Raw genomic sequence first — 21,715 nt, 5'->3', positions numbered from 1 at the left:
GACACCCTGGTGCTGCAAAGCTTCCAGAGCATGTCACTTGCTCCCTGTGACCATATCACCCCTGGCCACAGCACACTCTCTGTGTCCAGCAGCTCTGCCACCCCCCAGCACCCTTCCAGCCGCCCCCAGAGCTGCTGCTCACGCTGCCAGCCCACGTCTGAGTGTCAGCCTGGGAGTCAGCTGGGAGCTGGGGGCAGGGGCTGCCTGGGCAGGGATGCTTCAGGCAGCCACACAGCTCCCAACAGCTGCAGCCAGCTCGGGTCAGCCCTGCCCTGTCCTTCTGCTGTCCTGGGCTGTGTGCCCGGGCTGGGAACTCCTGCTGCTGCTGCTGACCAGGCAGGGTCGAGCTCTCCCACCAGCCCTGCCAGGCCTGTGCTCCTCCATGGAGCTGCTGTCGTGGTTTTCCATGTCCTGGTGGCCCCAGGCACAGAATGTGGAGGGTGATGGGGTCAAATCCAGAGCTGTGGAGCTGAGGTACTGAGGGCCCTCAGTGCTGGGCTGGGCAGGGTGAGGGGAGGGCTGGGACTCCAGCGGCTTCAAGCTCTTTTCCAACCAAAGCCATTGTGTGACGCCAGAGGGGACAGAGCGTGGTTTGCAGGTGTCTGAGTGTCCCCACGTCTGTCTGGCAGGTGTTGGCTCCTTCCTGCTGTACTCGGTCCACGAGGGGATCCGTGGCATTCCCCTGGACCCCAACGACAAGTCGGACGCTCTCGTGCCCGTGTCGGGCACCTCGCTGGCTGTGGGCATCGACTTCCACGCAGGTGACCTGGGGGCTGGGAGCAGGATGGCTGGGATAGAGAAGTCAGGGAGGGAGGGGTGTTATGGGGACCATCAGCAGAGCCTCCCTTAGCAGGGCTCTGCCCTAGAACCTCTCCCCGTGGCGGCTCCGTGTGAGGGAGGGCTTCAAGGCTTCGGGGTGCATCTGAGCCCACCCTTGGGGTGACCCACAGGAGGTCACTGACTCTCTCCTGCCTGGCCCCTCTCAGAGAACGACACGATTTACTGGGTGGACATGGGCCTGAGCACCATCAGCCGGGCCAAGCGGGACCAGACGTGGCGGGAGGACGTGGTCACCAACGGCATCGGGCGCGTGGAGGGCATCGCCGTGGACTGGATCGCTGGTGAGAGGGGCTCTGGGGCAGGAGGGCCGGTGGGCAGTGGAGGAGCTGAGCTCACACAGCCCCCTCTCTGCAGGAAACATCTACTGGACAGACCAGGGCTTTGATGTCATCGAGGTGGCCAGGCTGAACGGCTCCTTCCGCTACGTGGTCATCTCGCAGGGGCTGGACAAGCCAAGGGCCATCACGGTCCACCCAGAGAAGGGGTGAGACACTGCACAAAGCTGCCCAGAGAAGCCCATCAGCTGGGGAGGGGGTGGGCACGTACTGGAGCCCCCCAGTGCCTTCCCAGCAGAGCCAGGCGGTTTGCATGCAGTGGGAAAGGACTCGTAGGTCTCCCGTGAGGGACACACCGGGGGACAGGCCCCTGGTGTCCAAACCAGTTGGGTTTAACCCCCCTTTCACTGATGGGCTGAACTTCCTGGGTGCTCCCCGTGACTTTGTGGGTGCCAGCACCTGAGAAAATAGCAGAGCTGGTGGAGGGTGTGCAGGGAGTCCCCATCCCTGAGGGATGCCAAAGCTGTGGAGCTGGGGTGCTGAGGGTCAGCGGTGGGCTCGGCAGGGTGAGGTCAGTGCTTGGACTTGACGAGCTCAGAGGGCTTTTCCAACCATAATGGTTCTCTGACAATCCAAGTGGAGCCTCCCCAGAGCAGCTCCAGCTCTGGGCAGAGTCCCAGGGTGAGGAGTGTTGTTTGGATCCAAGGAGGGCTGGAGGACAGCACCTGGCACAGGGGCCGCTTTTGAGGCTGCACCCAGCTCTTTCTGCAGCCAGAGGAGTCATTTGTCCTCTGCCCCAGTGACCAAAAATACCCAGAGATGCTGGTTGTGACCAGCCCCATGGTCAGAGCCCTGCTGTCCCCTGCAGGTACCTGTTCTGGACGGAGTGGGGACAGTACCCCCGCATCGAACGCTCGCGCCTGGACGGGACCGAGAGGATGGTGCTGGTGAACGTCAGCATCAGCTGGCCCAACGGCATCTCTGTGGACTACGAGGTACAGCCACTGGGAAAACACGAGCTCCCAAGGCCCTGGCAGCCTGCAGACCCCAAGGTCTGCCCCTGCTGGTGGCACCTCGGGGGACACAGCTCCCTGCAGCCTCCAGGGAGGATTGTCCAGCGCGGTCACCTTCTAAACCCCGAGACCCTTCTGCTGGGAGCTGCAGAGCCTGCCTTGGTGCCACCCCGTTGCTGACCGAGGTGGCTTTTCTTTGTCACCTCAGGATGGGAAACTTTACTGGTGTGACGCCAGGACGGACAAGATCGAGCGGATCGACCTGGAGACGGGCGAGAACCGAGAGGTCGTCCTGTCCAGTAACAACATGGACATGTTCTCCGTGTCCGTCTTCGAGGAGTACATTTACTGGAGCGATAGGTGCGGTGCTGGGGTGCCCCGTGGGGGACACTGGGGAGTGCTCTGGCTGGGGGAGGGCGGGTGATGGAGCTGGGTGCTGGTGGGTCGGGCCCTGTGCCAGGTGCTCAGCGCCTCTCTCCTCCCTCAGGACTCACGCCAACGGGTCCATCAAGAGAGGCCACAAGGACAACGCCACCGAGTCGGTGTCGCTGCGGACGGGCATCGGCGTGCAGCTCAAGGACATCAAAGTCTTCAACCGGGCCCGGCAGAAGGGTGGGTTGGGAGTGGGGTGTCAGCCCCTGGGACGGTGCTGCCAGCCAGGCTGGGCTCTGGTGACGAGCAGAGGGCGAGGCGATGGTGGAAACAAGCGGGGTCACTGTGCGCCAGCACCGCGTCACCCCTTGGGCTGAGCCCTTTCCCTCCGGCAGCGGGGAGAGGCCACAGGCCGCCGAGCAGGAGTGTCCTCCTGCCTTTAGTCCCTCAAACAATCCCTGTGTTCTCTCCCCAGGCACCAACATCTGTGCCCAGAGCAACGGGGGCTGCCAGCAGCTGTGCCTGTTCCGCGGCGGCGGGCGGCGCACGTGCGCCTGCGCCCACGGGATGCTGTCGGAGGACGGCGTGAGCTGCCGCGACTACGACGGTTACCTCCTGTACTCGGAACGCACCATCCTCAAGAGCATCCACCTGTCGGACGAGAACAACCTCAACGCCCCCATCAAGCCCTTCGAGGACGCCGAGCACATGAAGAACGTCATCGCCTTGGCCTTCGACTACCGCTACGGCTCCAAGGGCAGCAACCGCATCTTCTACAGCGACATCCACTTCGGCAACATCCAGCAGATCAACGACGACGGCACGGGGCGCAAAACCATCGTGGAGAGTGAGTGGCACAGGCTCCCCTCCCTTGGCTGCCCCCTGAGCCCTCCTTCTCCCCCCCCCCACCTCCTCCTGATCTCCCTCCTCGTTCGGCCCCGGGGCTCCGGTGCTGGGTTTGATGGTTTTGGTGCTCTCGAGGTGTTTTGAGTGGGGGCTGAGCTGTGAGCTGGAGGCAGGAGCCTCTGGCAGAGGCAGCAGCCCGTGGCAGAGGACACAGAGTGTCAGGGGCAGCCTGCAGAGCTCGTCCTGGCAAGGAGAAGGGCACCAGGAGGCCTGGGTGTGCAGGGGGATGCGCATTGCTCCGGAGGCGAGGCTCTGCAGCAAGCCTGGGATCTGCTCTGGGCTCACGTTTAACCCCCAAGACTTGAGCCTGAGCAAACCTCTTCATGCCTGGCCTTGCCTTCGCCTCCAGCCCACAGTTTGCACTCAGCTGGTTTTCTGGGCTCCTGCAGCAGCAGAATGGAGTCTGCAGGGCCAGTCTCACAGGGTTCTGTTGTGCCCAGTGGCAGGACAAGGGGTGATGGGCACAGGCTGGCACACAGCAAGTGCCCCTGGCACAGGAGGAGAAAGTCCTTTGGTGCAGAGGGGAGGGAGCCCTGGCCCAGGCTCCCCAAGGTGTGGAGGCTCCTTCTCAGGAGGTTCCCAAGCCCCCTGAACACGTTCCTGTGCCCCCTGAGCCAGGGGAACCTCCTTTAGCACAGGGTTGGGCTGGAGCAGCTCTGCAGGGCCCTTCCCAGCCCCCACCACATGGGGATTCTATGAGAGAAGCCACTCCAAGCGTGTCAGCCAGCCCTGGCTGTGTGGGGTGAGCTGGGCAGCCTCTCAGGAGCACTGCAAGGGCTGCACACGACCCTCTGTGTGTGCTCCCCGCTGCAGACGTGGGCTCGGTGGAGGGGCTGGCGTACCACCGCGGCTGGGACACGCTCTACTGGACCAGCTACACCACGTCCACCATCACCCGGCACACGGTGGACCAGAGCAGGCTGGGGGCCTTCGAGAGGGAGACGGTGATCACCATGTCAGGGGACGACCACCCTCGGGCCTTCGTGCTGGATGAGTGCCAGAAGTGAGTGGCCATCGGTGGCCCCAGGGCCAGGCACCGCTGGGGTGGTTCCCGAATGGGGTGCTTCCCAGCTAACTGGGGTGGTTCCCAGCTGGGGTGGTTCCCAACTGGGGTGGTTCCCAACTGGGGTGGTTCCCAGCTGGGGTGGTTCCCAGCACTGAGAGCATTGGGCCCCATGGAGGAAAGGCCCTGTGCCACCTTCCCCATGTGCCAATACCCCAAAGCAAAGACACAAACCCCATCCCATCGCCTGCCCTGGCCAGCTGGTACCACGGGGTACCACCCTTCCCATCCCTCTCCCGTCCCTGTGTACGTCTGCTCCATCCCAAAGGCTCTGGAAGCCCCACAGCAGCAGGGGGCTGGGCTGAGCCAGTGTCTGTTTGCCAGAGAGCTGCAGTTGCAGAGGCATCACTCGTCTCTCCCCTTCCAGCCTGATGTTCTGGACCAACTGGAACGAGCAGCACCCCAGCATCATGCGTGCCACCCTCTCTGGCGCCAACGTCCTCATCATCATTGACCAGGACATCAGGACACCCAATGGGTTGGCCATTGACCACAAGGCTGAGAAGATCTACTTCTCTGATGCCACCCTGGACAAGATTGAACGCTGTGAATACGATGGCTCCAACCGCCACGTGAGTCCAGGCCTGGCCCTGCCAGCAGAGGGGGGGGAGGAGAGCAGTGGGTGTTGAAACTGGGGCTGGTGCTCTGTCAGAGGAAAGAAGAGCTGCTCCTGGGTTGTGCTCGTGGGCAAGAAGGTCCATGGCATCCTGAGGGGTGTGAAGGAGAGTGTGGGCAGCAGGGTGAGGGAGGTTGTCCTCTCCCTCTGCCCTGGGGAGGCCTCATCTGGAGTCTGTGTCCAGTTCTGAGCCCCTCAGCTCCAGAGAGATGGGGACATGCTGGGGAGAGGCCCCAGGGGCTGAGGGGATGGGATGTGTGTGTGGGGAGGAAAGGCTGCAGCCCTGGGGCTGTTCAGCCTGGGGAACAGAAGCCTGAGCTCAGGGGGATCCCATCAGTGCTGCTCAGTCCCTAAAGGAGGATGGATGGGGCCAGGCTTTGTGCTGGGGTGGCCAGTGGCAGGACAAGGGGTGATGGGCACAGGCTGGCACACAGCAAGTGCCCCTGGCCCAGGAGGAGCAAGTCCTTTGGTGCTGAGCTGAGGGAGCCCTGGCCCAGGCTGCCCAGGGAGGGTGTGGAGGCTCCTTCTCAGGAGGTTCCCAACCCCCTCTGGCCACGTTCCTGTGCCCCCTGAGCCAGGGGAAGCTGCTGGAGCAGGGGCTGGGGCTGGAGGAACTCGAGTTCCCTTCCCAACACGCCCACTGTGTGATGCTGGGGCAGACACCTGGGGGGGGCTGCATCTGGGCCGGTGCTGGGGCTGCGTCTGGGCCGGTGCTGGGGCTGCATCTGGGCCGGTGCTGGGGCTGCGTCTGGGCCGGTGCTGGGGCTGCGTCTGGGCTGGTGCTGGGGCTGTGTCTGGGCTGGTGCTGGGGCTGCGTCTGGGCTGGTGCTGGGGCTGCGTCTGGGCCGGTGCTGGGGCTGCATCTGGGCCGGTGCTGGGGCTGCATCTGGGCTGGTGCTGGGGCTGCGTCTGGGCTGGTGCTGGGGCTGCGTCTGGGCTGGTGCTGGGGCTGCGTCTGGGCCGGTGCTGGGGCTGCATCTGGGCCGGTGCTGGGGCTGCATCTGGGCTGGTGCTGGGGCTGCGTCTGGGCTGGTGCTGGGGCTGCATCTGGGCTGGTGCTGGGGCTGCGTCTGGGCTGGTGCTGGGGCTGTGTCTGGGCTGGTGCTGGGGCTGCGTCTGGGCCGTGTTCCCCGGCGCTCAGCCCTCGCCACCGTCCCGCAGGTGATCCTGAAGTCGGAGCCCGTGCACCCCTTTGGGCTGGCCGTCTACGGCGATTACATCTTCTGGACAGACTGGGTGCGCCGGGCCGTGCAGAGAGCCAACAAGTACGTGGGCACCGACATGAAGCTGCTGCGTGTTGACATCCCCCAGCAGCCCATGGGCATCATCGCCGTGGCCAACGACACCGACAGCTGTAAGGATCGCCGCGGGCGCCGCTCCCCTCCCGTGCCCACCGCTGACAGACCTCGCTGCGCTTACACCATCGTTCCTGGCCTGTCATTGCCCCCTCAGGACCCTCGTGCCCCCTCCAAACCCTGTGCAGGCTGAAGACAGAGGCAGTTCTCACCCATTTATGCTCTTTCGGGGCATCCTCCTTGCAGGATGTGGGGAGACTGGCTGCCCCCCACCCCATGCATCCCCCTTAACTCCACCTGAAGACCCTGGGGAGGGCTTTTCCTCTCCCCAGCAGGGAGGGGAGACTGTCCCTGGTGTGACTGTTTCCCATCTCTCCCAGGTGAGCTGTCCCCGTGCCGGGTGAACAACGGCGGCTGTCAGGATCTCTGCCTGCTCACACCCAAGGGCCACGTCAACTGCTCCTGCCGTGGCGAGCGCGTCCTGCAGGAGGATTTCACCTGCAAAGGTGGAGGGGAGGTGGAAGCTGGAGCTGGGAAGGGGAGGAGGAGGGGGAGAGGCTGGGCTCAGCCTGCCAGAGCTGACGTTCCCTGTGCCCTCCCCAGCCCTCAATTCCGTCTGCAACGTGCACGAGTTTGAGTGTGGGAACGGCGACTGCATCGACTTCAGCCGCACGTGTGACGGGGTGGTGCACTGCAAGGACAAGTCAGACGAGAAGCAATCCTACTGCAGTAAGGTTCCTCCTCTTGCTGCTTTGCTCAGACATGCACGTGCCCTCCCCACACACCCGGCTCGAGCTGCCACCTCTCTTCAGCCAAGGCAGACGGGACTCCCGGGTGTCTTCCCGTGTCCCTCAGTCCCTCGTGCCCTGCCACAGATGCTTCCAGACAGGCTCTAAAGGGCTCCAGACCTACTCTAGTTTTGGGGGGGTGGAAAGTCTGGAGAGTGGCACGTCCTGAGCCAGGCTGGTGTGGGCTGCAGCACCCTTCCTCTGACACCCCCCCTCGCTCCTCAGCCGGAGGGTTCTCGTGCTGGCCAAGCTTGGGGGGGTGACCTCATCCCGCCTGTGGCGTTTCCTCCCCTGCTGAAGGGTCCCTGAGGAGCTGAGGCACCCAGGGGTGCTGACCCTCCCCTCCTGCTCACCTCCTCCTCCTCTTCCTCCCCGGCAGGCAGCCGCAAGTGCAAGAAGGGCTACCTGCACTGCATGAACGGGCGCTGCGTGCCCAGCCACGCCTGGTGCAACGGCGTGGACGACTGCGGCGACAACTCGGACGAAGTGCCCTGTAACAGTGAGCACACTGCCTGGCCCCCTGCCAGCCCTCACCAGGGCTCTGTCAGCTGGCTGGGACAAGGACAGAGGCTTTGGGAAGGAGTTTTACCTTCAGCCTGACAGGATCAGAGCAGAGCCAGGGCTTAGCGGAGAGTCAAGGACTAAATGCTCCTTGTGCTGCTTGTGCCTCAGACCACCGTGTAAACTCTGACAGCTGAGAGGGAGAACTGCTGAGCACGGCCCTGCAGCAGCCAGAGTCCCCTGAGAACAGCGGTTTGACACCCAGGAGGAGCATCAAGGAGGAGGCAAAATGCATTGTCAGTGCTCCTCATGGCTCCTGAGAAAGGACACCCAAGTGTCCCCAAGGGCAGTGTCCCTGTAGGGCTGCAGGAGCCTGTCTGCTTGGTTCAGAACCGATGGGGAAGGTCAGGAGCTTCCCTGAGCCCATCCAGGCCTTTAGAGAGGTCCCTGAGGAGCTGAGACGGGCAGAGGCACTGACCCAACCCTGCTGCTCCCCTCGTGAGGAGCAAAGCGCGTGTGCAGGAGTCGGCGGGTCGAGCCGGGGAGGGGGAGCAGAGGATGAGGCAGCCCACGGCTGTGCTGGGCAGTGGGGTGTGTGTGCATCCACGTCCTCCACACGGGTGGGGGCTGTGGGGTGGCTGCACACACCAGGTTCCCCCGTCCCCTTGCAGAAACCACTTGTGCTGCCAGCGAGTTCCGCTGCCGGGACGGGACGTGCATCGGGAACTCGAGTCGCTGTAACCAGTTCATCAACTGCGAGGATGCTTCCGACGAGATGAACTGCAGTGAGTGCCCCATCCCAGCCCTGCTCTGCAGCTGGGCACGCTCCTGCCCTCTGTGCCTGCAGGCAGGGGCCTGTTCCCTGCACCCCATTTCAGTCTTGGGGGTCTTTGCTGAGTGAGGGAGGGGAACGGGCTCTGGCTCCCCTGCTGGCAGCAGAAGCCAGCCCAGGTCAACCCGTTGGCTGGTAGCTCCCCAGCCCAGCCCGTGTCACGCTTGGCCCCTCACCCCCCTGTCCCAGCAGCTCAGGGCACAGACTGGGGCAGAGCTGCCTGGGGAGGGAAGGGCTGTGAGCAGCGGGACAAGGGCTGGTGCTGCTCGGTGGGAGCTGCACCCAGGGGCCAGCGAGCAGCACCCGTCACCCCGGGCTCCTCCTGTGCTTCCTCGCAGCTGCCACCGACTGCAGCAGCTATTTCAAGCTGGGGGTGAAGGGCATCACGTTCCAGAAGTGTGAGCACACGTCCCTGTGCTACGCCCCGAGCTGGGCCTGCGATGGGGCCAACGACTGCGGCGACTTCTCAGACGAGCGCAACTGCCCAGGTGGGAGCAGGGAGAGGACGGGGGCCGTGGGCCTGGGGTGTCTGGGGCTTCAATCTGGGGTCTCTGTGGGGGATGGACACTTTGTTTGCACATCAGGCTCGTGGTCCTTTGCCCGTGCAGCTCCTGCAGGGAAGGTGCTGCAGGGTGCCGATGGGTCCCAGAGGGCTTTTGGGGAGGAAGGGCTGGGGGGAGGCGGCAGATATTCACAACCACAACCTCTGCTGATGTTTCCTTCACAAAGCAGGGGGGAGGAAACCCAAGTGTCCAGCCAATTACTTTGCCTGCCTCAGTGGGAGGTGCATCCCCATGACCTGGACCTGTGACAAGGAGGACGACTGCGAGAACGGAGAAGATGAGACTCACTGCAGTGAGCGGCAGGGTGGGGAGAGCGAGGGGCTCCGTGGGTGGGGAGAGCCCAGGGCGGTGAGCACGAGGTGCTGAGGGCAGGCAGGGCTTCTCCTCTCTCTGACATCCCTCTGCCAAGCACCACACGCCAGAGTCTTCCCTCTCTGTGGGCTTGTTCCACAAGCTTGGGCTTGTAACTGTGACCAGCGGGAGTCACAGGATCGTGTGTCCGTGGTCCTTTCAGAGGTGGCCAGTTACAGCTCATTTGAGTTGTGTTTTCCAGTTCCAACCTTCCTGAACAAACCCCAGACAGTGTTCAGGAACTGGGGAACCTGCCCAGCTCCAGAGCAGGGATTGCCCCAGCAGCCCTGCAGCTGCAGTGCCCATCAGCATGGCATGCAGGGCCTGGGCCAGCAGCAGCCCCAGCACCACCCCGACCTCCAGCCCTGGAGCCTGACTGGCCCAACCTGGCTGTGCTGTGCTGCTTCTCCTTCCCTGTGCATCACCCCGAGCTCTGACCTCTCCTCTCCTCCTCTCCCAGACAAGTTCTGCTACCCTGTGCAGTTTGAGTGCAACAACCACCGCTGCATCTCCAAGCTCTGGGTGTGTGACGGGGCAGACGACTGCGGGGACGGCTCTGACGAGGACAGTCGCTGCCGTGAGTCTGCTCCAGGCCCTGCTCTGCCCTCTCCCAGCCCCTGCTCTGCCCTCTCCCAGCCCCTGCCTGTGCTGCTGCCCCACCTCTCTCTGTTCCTACCTCTGCCCATCCCTTCTCCCACCCCTGCTCTGGTCCTCACTGGGTTCTGCATCTTGGAAGGGACCCCCCTGAGACGTGGGAATGTGCAGCCCAAGAGTGTTGTTTGCCCAGCAGTGGGGCTGACTGAGCTTCCTCCTTCTCCCCTCCCCAGAGGTGACCACTTGCAGTGCAGGATCCTTCCAGTGCCCGGGCACCTACGTGTGTGTGCCGGAGCGCTGGCTGTGCGATGGAGACAAGGACTGTGCAGATGGAGCTGATGAGACCCTCGCTGCCGGCTGCTGTGAGACCCCAGAGGGATGGGAGTGTGGTGGGACCGAGGTGGGAGAGGAGCAGAGTGTAACACAGGCAGAGCTGCCTCAGGGGACCAGCCCCACTCCTCGGGGTCCCTCTGGTACCAAATGGGACGCCTCGTCCTGGCTGCTTTTGCAGGGGGAAACTGGGGGTGCTGTGGTCAGAGCAGACCTGGACATGAGGGTGTTTGGGAGCCTTTCTGTGATGCTGATGTGTGGAGGAGCTTTGTCCCAGGGAGGAGCAGCCAAAGGCACCACGTTGCCCGGTCTCATGGTGCAATTAATAGCGGGGAAGGGGCTGTAAGAAGTTGCTCCAAACTTCCCCCAAGTTTCCCCCAAGTCAGAGCCACCTCTGGGGCTGAGCCACTTGGGCTCCTCTGCCATCACTTTGGAAGCAGAAGCCAGAAGGGGAGGGTTGTTCTCCCTGGGAGGTGCTTCACAGCCACAGAGCCTGTGGGGCGTGAAGGAGCGAGGAATCCCTGCCCCAGCTGGGCTGTGCCTCAGCTCTCACCCAAGGGTGAAGGGCTCAGGAGGGCTGGCAGGGGGCTGATGGGGGTGCCCCTGCCTGCAGTGTACAACAACACGTGTGACGAGCGGGAGTTCATGTGTGGGAACCGCCAGTGCATCCCCAAACACTTCGTGTGCGACCACGACGACGACTGCGGCGACGGCTCCGACGAGTCCCCGGAGTGTGGTGGGTGTCTGCAGCGCCCAGGAGGGGAGCGCTGGCCCTGGCAGCCACTCTGGGTCTCCTGGGGCATCCTGGAAGGGTTTTCATCATCCAGAAGGGGTTTGATTAGAAATAGGAGCAAGGCAGGGACTGTCCCCTGTGCTGGGCCCTGGGGAGGCTGCAGCTCCAGGGCTGGGGACAGGGTTTGGCCCCTCACTCACTGCCACAGGGACATTGAGGGGCTGCAGCGTGGCCAGAGCCCCTGTGACATGGTTTTGAGGGAGAAAAATGGGGTTTTGGTGAACTTCTGAGGGAAAAAGTGGGGTTTAGGTGCTGAACTCCCTGCCAGGAGGCTGCAGCGAGCTGGGGTAAGACTCTGCTCCCAAATAACTAAAGGAAACAGGCTCAAGTTGCCCCAGAGAGGTTGAGATTGGAGCTGAGGGAGAGTTTTTCCCCCTGAGAGGGGTGTGAGCCCTGTGCCAGGCTGCCCAGGGAGCTGGGGCAGTGCCCAGCCCTGGAGGGACCCCAGAGCCGTGGGGTGAGGTGCTGAGGGGTCAGTGCTGGGCTGGGCAGGGGGAGGGCAGGGGGGGACTGCAGCAGCTCCAGGGGCTTTTCCAACCCAAATGATTGTGTGATTCTGTGACAAGGAGCAGGGTGAGGGGGAACCAGGGGAGCAAGCAGGAGGGCTTTGGTGCAGAGCTGCCCCCAGAGCACAGAGCAGTGTTGAGAGATGCACAGCTCCCTCCGTTTGCCAATCCCTTGGTGCTGCCCTGTCCTGAGCTGGGCTACGGGGAGGTTTGGACCCTGCACAGCCCCCTTGTTACTGCCAGGGGTGGGCAGCACCGTCTGAGCCCTGTGCCCCCGTCCCTGCAGAGTACCCGACCTGCGGCCCCCACGAGTTCCGCTGCGCCAACGGCCGCTGCCTCAGCAACCGCCAGTGGGAGTGCGACGGAGAGTTCGACTGCCACGACCACTCTGATGAGGCACCCAAGAACCCCCGCTGCAGCAGCCCAGGTACTGCTGGGGCTGGCCACAGGGGCCTCTGGGCTGGCTCAGCCCGGTCACTGCCTGGGGACAGGGGCTACAGGGCTGCCTTGTGCTGGTCACTGCCTGGGGACAGGGGCCACTGTGCTGCCTTGAGCTGGTCACTGACTGCTGCCTCCTGCTCTCCTGTGTCACTGCAGAGAACAAGTGCAATGACTCCTTCTTCCTCTGCAAGAATGGGAAGTGCATCCCGGAGTCGCTGCTGTGCGACAACAACAACGACTGCAGCGACGGCTCCGACGAGCTCAACTGCTTCGTCAACGAGTGTCTCAACAAGAAGCTCAGCGGCTGTTCCCAGGAGTGTGAGGACCTGAAGATCGGGTACAAGGTAAGGGCTTGCAGGCTGGGAGGGACGTTCTCACTGCATCACAGCATCACACAGTGGTGAGGGGTGGGAAGGGCCCTGCAGAGCTGCTGCAGCCCCAGCCCCTGCTCCAGCAGCTTCCCGTGGCTCAGGGGGCACAGGAACGTGTCTCAGGAACCTCCTGAGGAGCCTCCACACCCTCCCTGGGCAGCCTGGGCCAGGGCTCCCTCAGCTCAGCACCAAAGGACTTGCTCCTCCTGGGCCAGGGGCACTTGCTGTGTCCCAGCCTGTGCCCATCACCCCTTGTCCTGCCACTGGCCACCCCAGCACAAAGCCTGGCCCCATCCATCCTCCTTTAGGGACTGAGCAGCACTGAGAAGGGCCCCTGAGCTCAGGCTTCTGTTCCCCAGGCTGAACAAGACTCACAGCCTTCTGCTCCTTTCCTCCTCCACAGCCACCCTCACCCTGAGGGTTGCTCTGTCCTTCACCAGCTGTCCAAGGGATGCCCACAGGCCACACCTGACCCGTGCCCGTGTGTGCTGCTCTCCTGGTTGCAAACCCTCGGTGCCTGTGGGCCGTGGTGCTGGCTGTCACAGCCCAGCCTGGGGAGCTCTGGATGTGTCTCACAGCTCCACGTTGCCTCCTGCAGTGTAGATGCCGTCCCGGGTTCCGGCTGAAGGACGACGGCAAGACGTGCATCGACATCGACGAGTGCTCCACCACCTACCCCTGCAGCCAGAAGTGCATCAACACTCTGGGGAGCTACAAGTGCCTGTGCATAGAGGGCTACAAGCTCAAACCTGACAACCCCACCAGCTGCAAGGCTGTCACAGGTGAGAGCCACGAAGGGGGCTCCGAGGTGTGGGGTCGCTCCTGGTGTCTCTGAGGTGATGTGGCTGCGCCCCACTCGTGATGGGCAGCTGAGAAGCAGTGGGGCAGAGAGGGCAGGAGGTCTGCAGCAGATCTGCCTGGCAGCACTTCCCTCACACCTCTCGTGGTTTCTCTCTGCAGATGAAGAGCCCTTCCTCATCTTTGCCAACCGCTACTACCTGAGGAAGCTCAGCCTGGATGGCTCCAACTACACGCTGCTCAAGCAGGTGCCGGGGGTGGGGAAGCCAGCCCCACGTGGCCAAGGGTCTGGGGTTGGAGAGGGTCCTGTAGGGCATGAGACCTTGCCAGCCTGGGGGTTTGGGCTCTTGGCTGCTCAGGCAGATGGTAGGTCCTTTCTGAAGGGCAGCTCTTCCAGTGTGAACAGCAGGTCGCTGGCAGCAGACCAACGAGTAAGGCGGGGGCTGCACAAACTGTAGGTGCCTTTAGCTGGGGAGCTGGGGCTGAGGGCTCTGTGAGGCTGGTGGGTGAGGCTGTTTTGGACACTTGTCCCTTCCTGCCAGGGGCTGAACAACGCAGTGGCTCTGGATTTCGACTACCGGGAGCAGATGATCTACTGGACAGACGTGACGACGCAGGGCAGCATGATCCGGCGCATGCACATCAACGGCAGCAACGTCCAGGTCAGGGCCCTGGGCACCCCCTGCCTGGGCAGCTGCTCCTCACCCTCCCCCAGGCTGTCTGGAGCGGGGCTGGATTGGCACCAAACCCTGCCCTGAGGTCATCACTGGGCTCAGGGCGTTGCCCAAGGTGTCTATGGGGACGTTGTGCAGCACCATCCCGATCAGAGGTGGGCTCCACGCTGCCCCAGAGCCACGGGCAGGGACGGTTTGGGACAGAGGAGTGAGGGAAGGGAGCTGGGCAGGGATGTGCCAAGGAAGGGAGATGTCAGCCCTGAGGGACCAAGACAGGATCTGGGCTCTCCCTGTCCAGCCCCAGCTCCTCTGTTTTCTCCCAGCAGGTTCTTCACCGCACTGGCCTCAGCAACCCCGATGGGCTGGCTGTGGACTGGGTGGGAGGCAACTTGTACTGGTGTGACAAAGGCCGGGACACCATCGAGGTGTCGAAGCTCAACGGTGCCTATCGCACGGTGCTGGTGAACTCGGGCCTGCGAGAGCCACGGGCACTGGTGGTGGATGTGCAGAATGGGTGAGAGCCTGGGGGCCCTGGACCTTCCCCTCTCTGCAGGGAGGGGCCTGGTGCCCTTCTGCCCTCTTAGCACAGAGTCACGCAGTCATTTGGGTGGGAAAAGCTCCTGGAGTATCCCCCTGCCCTCACCCTGCCCAGCCCAGCACGGACCCCTCAGCACCTCACCCCACGGCTCTGGGGTCCCTCCAGGGCTGGGCACTGCCCCAGCTCCCTGGGCAGCCTGGCACAGGGCTCACACCCCTCTCAGGGAAACAGCTCTGCCTCAGCTCCAGCCTCAACCTCCCCTGGGACACAACTTGAGCCTGTTTCCTCGTATCATTCATCACTTGGGAGCAGAGCCTGACCCCAGCTCACTGCAGCCTCCCGTCAGGGAGTGATTATACCTCCCCTCAGTCTCCTCTGCTCCAGCCTAAACACTCCCAGGACCCTCAGCCTCTCCCCATCAGACTTATTCCCCAGACCCTCCCCCAGCTTTGTTGCCCATCTCTTGCCCTCTCTCCGAGGGCATCTCCCCTCACCTCCAGGCCACGTGGCTGCTTCTCCCTGCCCTGCACCCACCATCAGCCACACGACTCAGCCTCTCTGCTTCTCCGTTCCCATCCCCAGTTACCTGTACTGGACAGACTGGGGGGACCACTCCCTGATCGGGAAGATCGGCATGGACGGCACCAACCGCAGCGTCATCGTGGACACCAAGATCACTTGGCCCAACGGCCTCACCCTCGACTACATCAACAGCCGCATCTACTGGGCTGATGCTCGCGAGGATTACATCGAGTTCGCCAGCCTGGACGGCTCCAACCGGCACACGGGTGAGAGCCACGGGGCTGCTGTGGGGCTGCTGGGCTGCCATGGGGCTGCCATGGGGCTGCTGGGCTGCTGTGGGACTGCTGGGCTGCTGTGGGGCTGCTGCGCTGCTGTGGGGCTGCTGGGCTGCCATGGGGCTGCCATGGGGCTGCCATGGGGTTGCTGTGCTGCCCAGAGAGGGTGTGGAGGCTCCTCAGGAGGTTCCCAGCCCCACCTGGACACGTTCCTGTGCCCCCTGAGCCAGGGGAACCTGCTGTAGCAGGGGGTTGGGGCTGCAGCAGCTCTGCAGGGCCCTTGCAGCCCCCACCATTCAATGAAAAGCCTGTGGAAGCCCCTTGTTGAGCTGCCCACCCCTCCCTTTGCAGTGCTGAGCCAGGACATCCCACACATCTTTGCCCTCACCCTCTTCGAGGATTTCATTTACTGGACCGACTGGGAGACCAAGTCCATCAACCGTGCTCACAAGACCACGGGGGCCAACAAGACTCTGCTGATCAGCACTTTGCACAGGCCCATGGACATCCACATCTACCACCCCTACCGACAGCCTGACGGTGAGCAGGGCTGGGCCTGGGCTGCAGAGGGAGCTGGGGCTGGGCACAATGTGCAAAAGGACACCAGGCTGGGCAGGGGGTGCAGTGGGAAGGGTGCTGCAGCGAGGGGTTCACTGGGGGTGCTCTGCCTTGGTGTGACTCACAGTGGTCTCCTGCTCTCCCCAGTTCCCAACCATCCCTGCAAGAGCAACAACGGCGGCTGCAGCAACCTCTGTCTCCTCTCGCCGGGTGGGGGGCACAAGTGTGCTTGTCCCACCAACTTCTACCTGGGTGGTGATGGCAAAACCTGTGTCTCCAACTGCACAGCCAGCCAGGTAACACCCTGCCTATCCCTCCCTGTCCCTCCCTGCCCTGCCTGTCCCTCCCTGCCCTGCCTGTCCTTGCCTGCCCTGCCTGTCCTTGCCTGCCCTGCCTGTCCCTGCCTGTCCCTGCCTGTCCCTGCCTGCCCCTGCCTGCCCCTGCCTGTCCCTCCTTGTCCCTGCCTGCCCCTGCCTGCCCCTGCCTGTCCCTCCTTGTCCCTGCCTGTCCCTCCCTGCCCTGCCTGCCCCTGCCTGCCCCTGCCTGTCCCTCCTTGTCCCTGCCTGTCCCTCCCTGCCCTGCCTGTCCCTGCCTGCCCCTGCCTGTCCTTTCCTGCCCCTGCCTGTCCCTCCTTGTCCCTGCCTGCCTCTGCCTGCCCCTACCTGCCTGGACATCCCCCCTGCACTGAGCATGTGTCCGTGCTCATGCCCCTGTCCCTCCTGCCATGGCTTCACCGAGTCCCAGCTCCTCTGCTCATGCTGGTGCCCGAGTCTTCTCCTGGCATGGGCAACACCTCCCTCCTGTGGTGCTTCTCAGCACATACAGACAGCAGTCACTTGGGGTGCCCAAGGGATACAGAGACCCTTCAGCTCTGGAATGACCTTTTGCCTGCTCCCTTCCCTCCCTCAGACCCCAGAGGCTGCGTGGGTTGGGCTCAGGGTTAAGGCTTTGCTCCAGGTCAGGACACAAGAGCGTCCTGGGGGTTTGCTTGGGCAGGAACAGCACAGACACCAGTGCCCTTGGCAGAGTTCCCTGGGGTTCCTCCTTCCCTCCCCACCCCGAGCTGCCCTCACAAGCTTCCCTCCCCGCTGCAGTTTGTGTGCAAGAACGACAAGTGCATCCCTTTCTGGTGGAAATGCGACACGGAGGACGACTGTGGGGACCGGTCGGACGAGCCCGAGGACTGTCGTGAGTGCCCAGCTGGGCTCAGCCTGGCACACACATTCCCAGCTCCTTGGCCACGCTGCCTGGCTCTTGCCAACCCTCCAGCACACACATTCCCAGCTCCTTGGCCACGCTGCCTGGCTCTTGCCAACCCTCCAGCACACACATTCCCAGCTCCTTGGCCACGCTGCCTGGCTCTTGCCAGTCCTACAGCACACGGGGTGCCAGCAACCTGCCCACGCTGTCCCTGTGCTGTCTGGAGCAGCCTGGCACTGCCCTGGCCTGGGGACAGCACTGCTGCTCCCTGCTCAGCTCTGCTGGAGAGGAGGGTTACCCTGTTAATGGGTGTAGGGAGCAGTGGGATAACGTGTTGCTGGGGTATTGCCTCGTGGAGGATGGCAGGCAGCTGCTGCTGGGCATCCCCCCGTGAGTGAGCGAGTGCCTGTGCTCCTCTGCCCGTCCCTCCTGCCGTGGTTTGCCCAGGTCCCAGCTCCTCTGCTCCTGCTGCTGCCCACATCTCCTGGCACGGGCAGCACCTCCCTCCCATGGCACTTGTCAGCACCTACAGGAGCAGAACTGCCCCTGTGCTGGTGCTCAGTCCCTGACAAAGACCCCGAGAAGGGAACGTGGGAGGTTGAAGTTTGCTCTGCAAACCTTCCCCAGAGCAAAAGACTCACCAACCTCTCACCCCACAGCTGAGTTCAAGTGCAGACCGGGGCAGTTCCAGTGCTCCACTGGGATCTGCACCAACCCAGCCTTCATCTGCGACGGAGACAACGACTGCCAGGACAACTCGGACGAAGCCAACTGCGGTGGGTTCCCCTCTGCACAGCCCAGCGGAGCTGCAGCACCCTGCCAGCACAGCAGGGACGCCAGCGTGGGCGGCTGTTGACCCGAGGTGCTTCCCTTTCCCCAGACATCCACGTGTGCCTGCCCAGCCAGTTCAAGTGCACCAACACCAACCGCTGCATCCCCGGCATCTTCCGCTGCAACGGGCAGGACAACTGCGGCGACGGCGAGGACGAGAAGGACTGCCGTAAGCAGAGAGGGGGGGTGTGGGGGGTGGGGAGTGGGCAGAATGAGGGGTCAGGGGTCATGGAATCGAAGCAGGTCTCAGCTGGAAGAGATCTTTCAGCTCGTCCAGCCTCTGTCCCAGCCCCATCAGCCGCCAGCCCGTTGCCCTCAGTGCGGCGCCCACCCGGCTCTGAAAGCCCTCCAGGGACGGTGGCTCCAGCAGCTCCCTGGGCGGCTGATCCAAAGCCTGACAGCCCTGGCAGCAAAGCAATCCCTCCTCACATCCAGCCTGAACCTCCCCTGGTGACCCATGAGGCTGTTTCCTCTTGTTCTGTTCCCTGTTACCAGGGGGAACAGACCCACCCCAGCTCACTACAGCTTCCTTTAGGTAGTTGTAGAGAACCAGAACCTTCCTTTCTCTCAGGGCTGCACCAGACCCATGTCTTTGGGTATTGGCCACTCTGCAGGCTGGCTCCTGGGGGGGTTCCTGTGTAGAGCCTCTGTGCAGCATCACCCTGCTGTCCCCACAGACACTTCAGCTTCCTAATGGAAACAAAATCCTTAAATCCCTCAGTGTGGCAAGTCCAATATTTGCTGTGGCTTTGCACTGAGCCCGTCACACAGCTTGAGGGATCTTGTGGCTTCTGCCCTGTCTCCCTGCAGCTGGGCAGAGTCTTCTCTGGAGTGGGGATGAGGCAGCCCTGGCCCAGGGAGGATGTGGAGGCTCCTCAGGAGGTTTCCAACCCCCCTGGACACGTTCCTGTGCCCCCTGAGCCAGGGGATCCTGTTGTAGCAGGGGGTTGGGCTGCAGGAGCAGCTCTGCAGGGTCCTTCCAGCCTCCACCATTCAGAGATTCTGTGATTCCAAGCCTCTGAGCTCTGCTCCCCTTCCCCTCACAATCACCAGGGGCGGTCACACGCTCCTCACGATGCCCAGAGCATCTGCTCATGCTCTGCACCCCGTGGGGGGTGGGTTTTGTGGGGTGCTGACTGGGGCAGACCCTTCCCCACCCTGCTGCTTGTCCTGACTCTGCTCCTCCCTCCTGCAGCCGAGGTGACCTGTGCCCCCAACCAGTTCCAATGTGCCATCACCAAGCGCTGCATCCCCCGCGTCTGGGTGTGCGACCGGGACAACGACTGCGTGGACGGCTCAGACGAACCTGCCAACTGCAGTAAGGGCCCTGCACAGGGGCTGGCTCTGCCCACACCGAACCAGCAGCTCCTTCACAGCTGATGCTTCTGCCTCTGGGGGTGGCAGGTCCCTGCTCAGTCGCTGTGGGTGTTGGGAGGGTGGGTGAGGGGGGCTCTGCCGAGGTACTCGCGTCTCCGACTTCTCCGTGCTTCGAAAGGGGAGGGTGTTGCCCACCCTGTTCCAAGCAGGGGGGCTGCAGTCGCCTTCATCAGACCTGTGGGGAGAGAAATCTCACCTCCTGTCTCCCCATCAGCACAAATGACGTGTGGGGTGGACGAGTTCAGGTGCAAGGACTCGGGACGGTGCATCCCGGCGCGCTGGAAATGCGACGGCGAGGACGACTGCGGGGACGGCTCCGACGAGCCCAAGGAGGAATGCGGTGAGCAGGGGCTGGGGAGACCTTGTGCCCCCAGCTGCCCCCAGGGTTGGGTTCCCCTGGCACTGTCTGATCCCACCAGCATGCCTGCAGCCAGGGGAAGCTGTAGCTGCTCCTCTCCTGAGCTGTGTGGGCAAGGCCAGGGTGGAGGGAGGCTGGCAGAGAGCAGCGCTGCCTGGCTCAGTGCTGTGCCCTCCCTGTGTGCTGCTGATCACAGAAGCACAGGATGATGGGGCTTGTAGGGAACCTTTAGAGATCATTCAGCCCAAGCCTCCTGCTACAGCAGGTTCCCCTGGCTCAGGGGGCACAGGAACGTGTCCAGGTGGGGTTGGGAACCTCCTGAGAAGGAGCCTCCACACCCTCCCTGGGCAGCCTGGGCCAGGGCTCCCTCAGCTCAGCACCAAAGCACTTGCTCCTCCTGGGCCAGGGGCACTTGCTGTGTCCCAGCCTGTGCCCATCACCCCTTGTCCTGCCACTGGCCACCCCAGCACAAAGCCTGGCCCCATCCATCCTCCTTTTGCAGCACTGAGAAGGGCCCCTGAGCTCAGGCTTCTGCTCCCCAGGCTGAGCAGCCCCAGGGCTGCAGCCTTTCCTCCCCACACACACATCCCATCCCCTCAGCATGTCAGTAGCCCTGCCCTGGCCTGTCCTCAGAAGCTCTCTGCCCCTGCTGCGCTCGGAGGCCAGGGCTGGGCTGTGATGGGCTGTGTGGTGTCTGCAGACGAGCGCACGTGTGAGCCGTACCAGTTCCGCTGCAAGAACAACCGCTGCGTGCCCGGCCGCTGGCAGTGCGACTACGACAACGACTGCGGGGACAACTCCGACGAGGAGAGCTGCAGTACGTGCCAGCTGCCAGGCTCTGCCGCCCCAGGAGCTGCCCATGCGCTGCAGCCAGGGAGCTCACGCGGCCCCTCTCGCCCCACAGTGCTCCCAGCTGCAGGGGCACCCTCAGGCTGGCTGGGGCTGGTAGGCAGGGAGCCCGGGGTGCAGCCTTCAGCCCCTTGGCCGGAGCACAGCTGATGGCAGGGGTCTGGTGACCCCGGTCTCACAGCCAGGGCTCAGCTGGTGGCTGTTGTGAGGAAAAGGCACAGATGGGACAGGCAGCAGGGAGGAGGTGGCCCCGTCACCCTGCACAGCCGTGGGTGCCTCATCCCGCTGGCAGAGCATGGCTTTGCCTTGGAAAGGACTCGGCCTGGGAAGCTGATGGGGACACACTGAGCCTTTGGGAGGGGACCCGTGGAACCACCTGAACCCAGATCGTGGGCTTAGACCTGAACCTGGTCCCCAGGGGCTGTGGCAGACACGTTGCTGCCCCTTAACGAGTTGCCCCTCGTTAGCGGAGCCGCGGCAGCGCCCGTCCCGCTGAGCGCCTCAGGGCTGTGACCATCCGTGTGCACCAGAGCCCTCGGGGTTCTGCTGCAGGTGGGGCCCTGGTCCCACCCCTCTGGAGGGCTCAGTGTGCCCTTGGGGTAGCACAGACCCTGGGCAGAGCCCAGACCTTCGTCCCAGCGTGCAGCTCCCGCCCAGGCTCCTCCTTCCTCCTTTGCAGCCATGTAGAGAGCAGGGGTTGGGGTGGCTTTTTCCCCCCGTTTCAGTTGCTTTCACGTTGTGGTTTTGAGTTTGTGCCATTTCACCTCATCTTATGTTTTTCTCCATTTCCACACTGTCGTTCTGGGGCGCTCAGAGGTAGGTTCCTGACGAAACCTTTTCACTCCATGTGCAGTCTCTAGGTGAAGATACAAATCCTAGGTGAGGGCAGAGGGGATGGGGCTGGACCACCCCAGGTTTACTGAGCACATCAGCACCAGCATCTCACCTCCACTGGAGCTGCAGTCAGGGAGGGATCCAGCCCTGCTGCCTCCACTCCTGGGGCTCGTGCATGGCTCGTGGCTCCAAAATCTGTCCCCACCTTGATCCTTCCTGCTCCAGCCAGACACCCCCTTGCCCCCCCCTTTCCCCCTACGGTCCTGTTGGCTTCTGCACCGTGGCCAGAGGTGCCACCTGCCCCAGCACCTCCTGCCCCAGGGTCCTGAGAGCCATCCCAGGCACCACACAGCATCCTGCAGCCAGTGCCAGCGCCGTGGGCACGTTGAGCTGTGTGGGGGACTCCGTCCCCGTGCCCTGCCAGGAGGAAGCAGCTCTGCTCAGGGCACTG

The 21,715-nt window shown here is 63.4% G+C and overlaps 1 protein-coding gene across 5 annotated transcripts in view; it reads left to right on the top strand.

The window, feature by feature from the left end:
• LRP1 (LDL receptor related protein 1) overlaps positions 1-21,715 on the top strand; it is a 90,947-nt gene that overhangs the window by 56,182 nt on the left and 13,050 nt on the right. For 2 of the 5 annotated variants that reach the window (XM_062015382.1, XM_062015387.1), the window contains exons 35-68: positions 630-761; positions 987-1,121; positions 1,195-1,324; positions 1,984-2,110; positions 2,337-2,488; positions 2,616-2,740; positions 2,976-3,347; positions 4,220-4,409; positions 4,837-5,041; positions 6,247-6,439; positions 6,761-6,886; positions 6,984-7,109; positions 7,548-7,667; positions 8,341-8,454; positions 8,840-8,989; positions 9,231-9,368; positions 9,876-9,992; positions 10,243-10,371; positions 10,953-11,075; positions 11,925-12,065; positions 12,236-12,423; positions 13,049-13,232; positions 13,411-13,496; positions 13,791-13,910; positions 14,249-14,436; positions 15,043-15,248; positions 15,609-15,797; positions 15,963-16,111; positions 16,910-17,003; positions 17,675-17,791; positions 17,896-18,015; positions 19,042-19,164; positions 19,438-19,563; positions 20,282-20,398. In XM_062015382.1, coding sequence (XP_061871366.1) covers positions 630-761; positions 987-1,121; positions 1,195-1,324; positions 1,984-2,110; positions 2,337-2,488; positions 2,616-2,740; positions 2,976-3,347; positions 4,220-4,409; positions 4,837-5,041; positions 6,247-6,439; positions 6,761-6,886; positions 6,984-7,109; positions 7,548-7,667; positions 8,341-8,454; positions 8,840-8,989; positions 9,231-9,368; positions 9,876-9,992; positions 10,243-10,371; positions 10,953-11,075; positions 11,925-12,065; positions 12,236-12,423; positions 13,049-13,232; positions 13,411-13,496; positions 13,791-13,910; positions 14,249-14,436; positions 15,043-15,248; positions 15,609-15,797; positions 15,963-16,111; positions 16,910-17,003; positions 17,675-17,791; positions 17,896-18,015; positions 19,042-19,164; positions 19,438-19,563; positions 20,282-20,398 — 5,052 coding nt within the window. The remainder of the gene's footprint in view (positions 1-629; positions 762-986; positions 1,122-1,194; positions 1,325-1,983; positions 2,111-2,336; positions 2,489-2,615; positions 2,741-2,975; positions 3,348-4,219; positions 4,410-4,836; positions 5,042-6,246; positions 6,440-6,760; positions 6,887-6,983; positions 7,110-7,547; positions 7,668-8,340; positions 8,455-8,839; positions 8,990-9,230; positions 9,369-9,875; positions 9,993-10,242; positions 10,372-10,952; positions 11,076-11,924; positions 12,066-12,235; positions 12,424-13,048; positions 13,233-13,410; positions 13,497-13,790; positions 13,911-14,248; positions 14,437-15,042; positions 15,249-15,608; positions 15,798-15,962; positions 16,112-16,909; positions 17,004-17,674; positions 17,792-17,895; positions 18,016-19,041; positions 19,165-19,437; positions 19,564-20,281; positions 20,399-21,715) is intronic. The other 3 variants (XM_062015386.1, XM_062015384.1, XM_062015385.1) reach the window with 3 other exon arrangements.

Source organism: Colius striatus, chromosome 26, assembly GCF_028858725.1.
Source record: "Colius striatus isolate bColStr4 chromosome 26, bColStr4.1.hap1, whole genome shotgun sequence".
NCBI lineage: Eukaryota > Metazoa > Chordata > Aves > Coliiformes > Coliidae > Colius > Colius striatus.
Note: the sequence above shows the minus strand (reverse complement) of the source record. Positions and strands in the feature narration are given on the sequence as shown.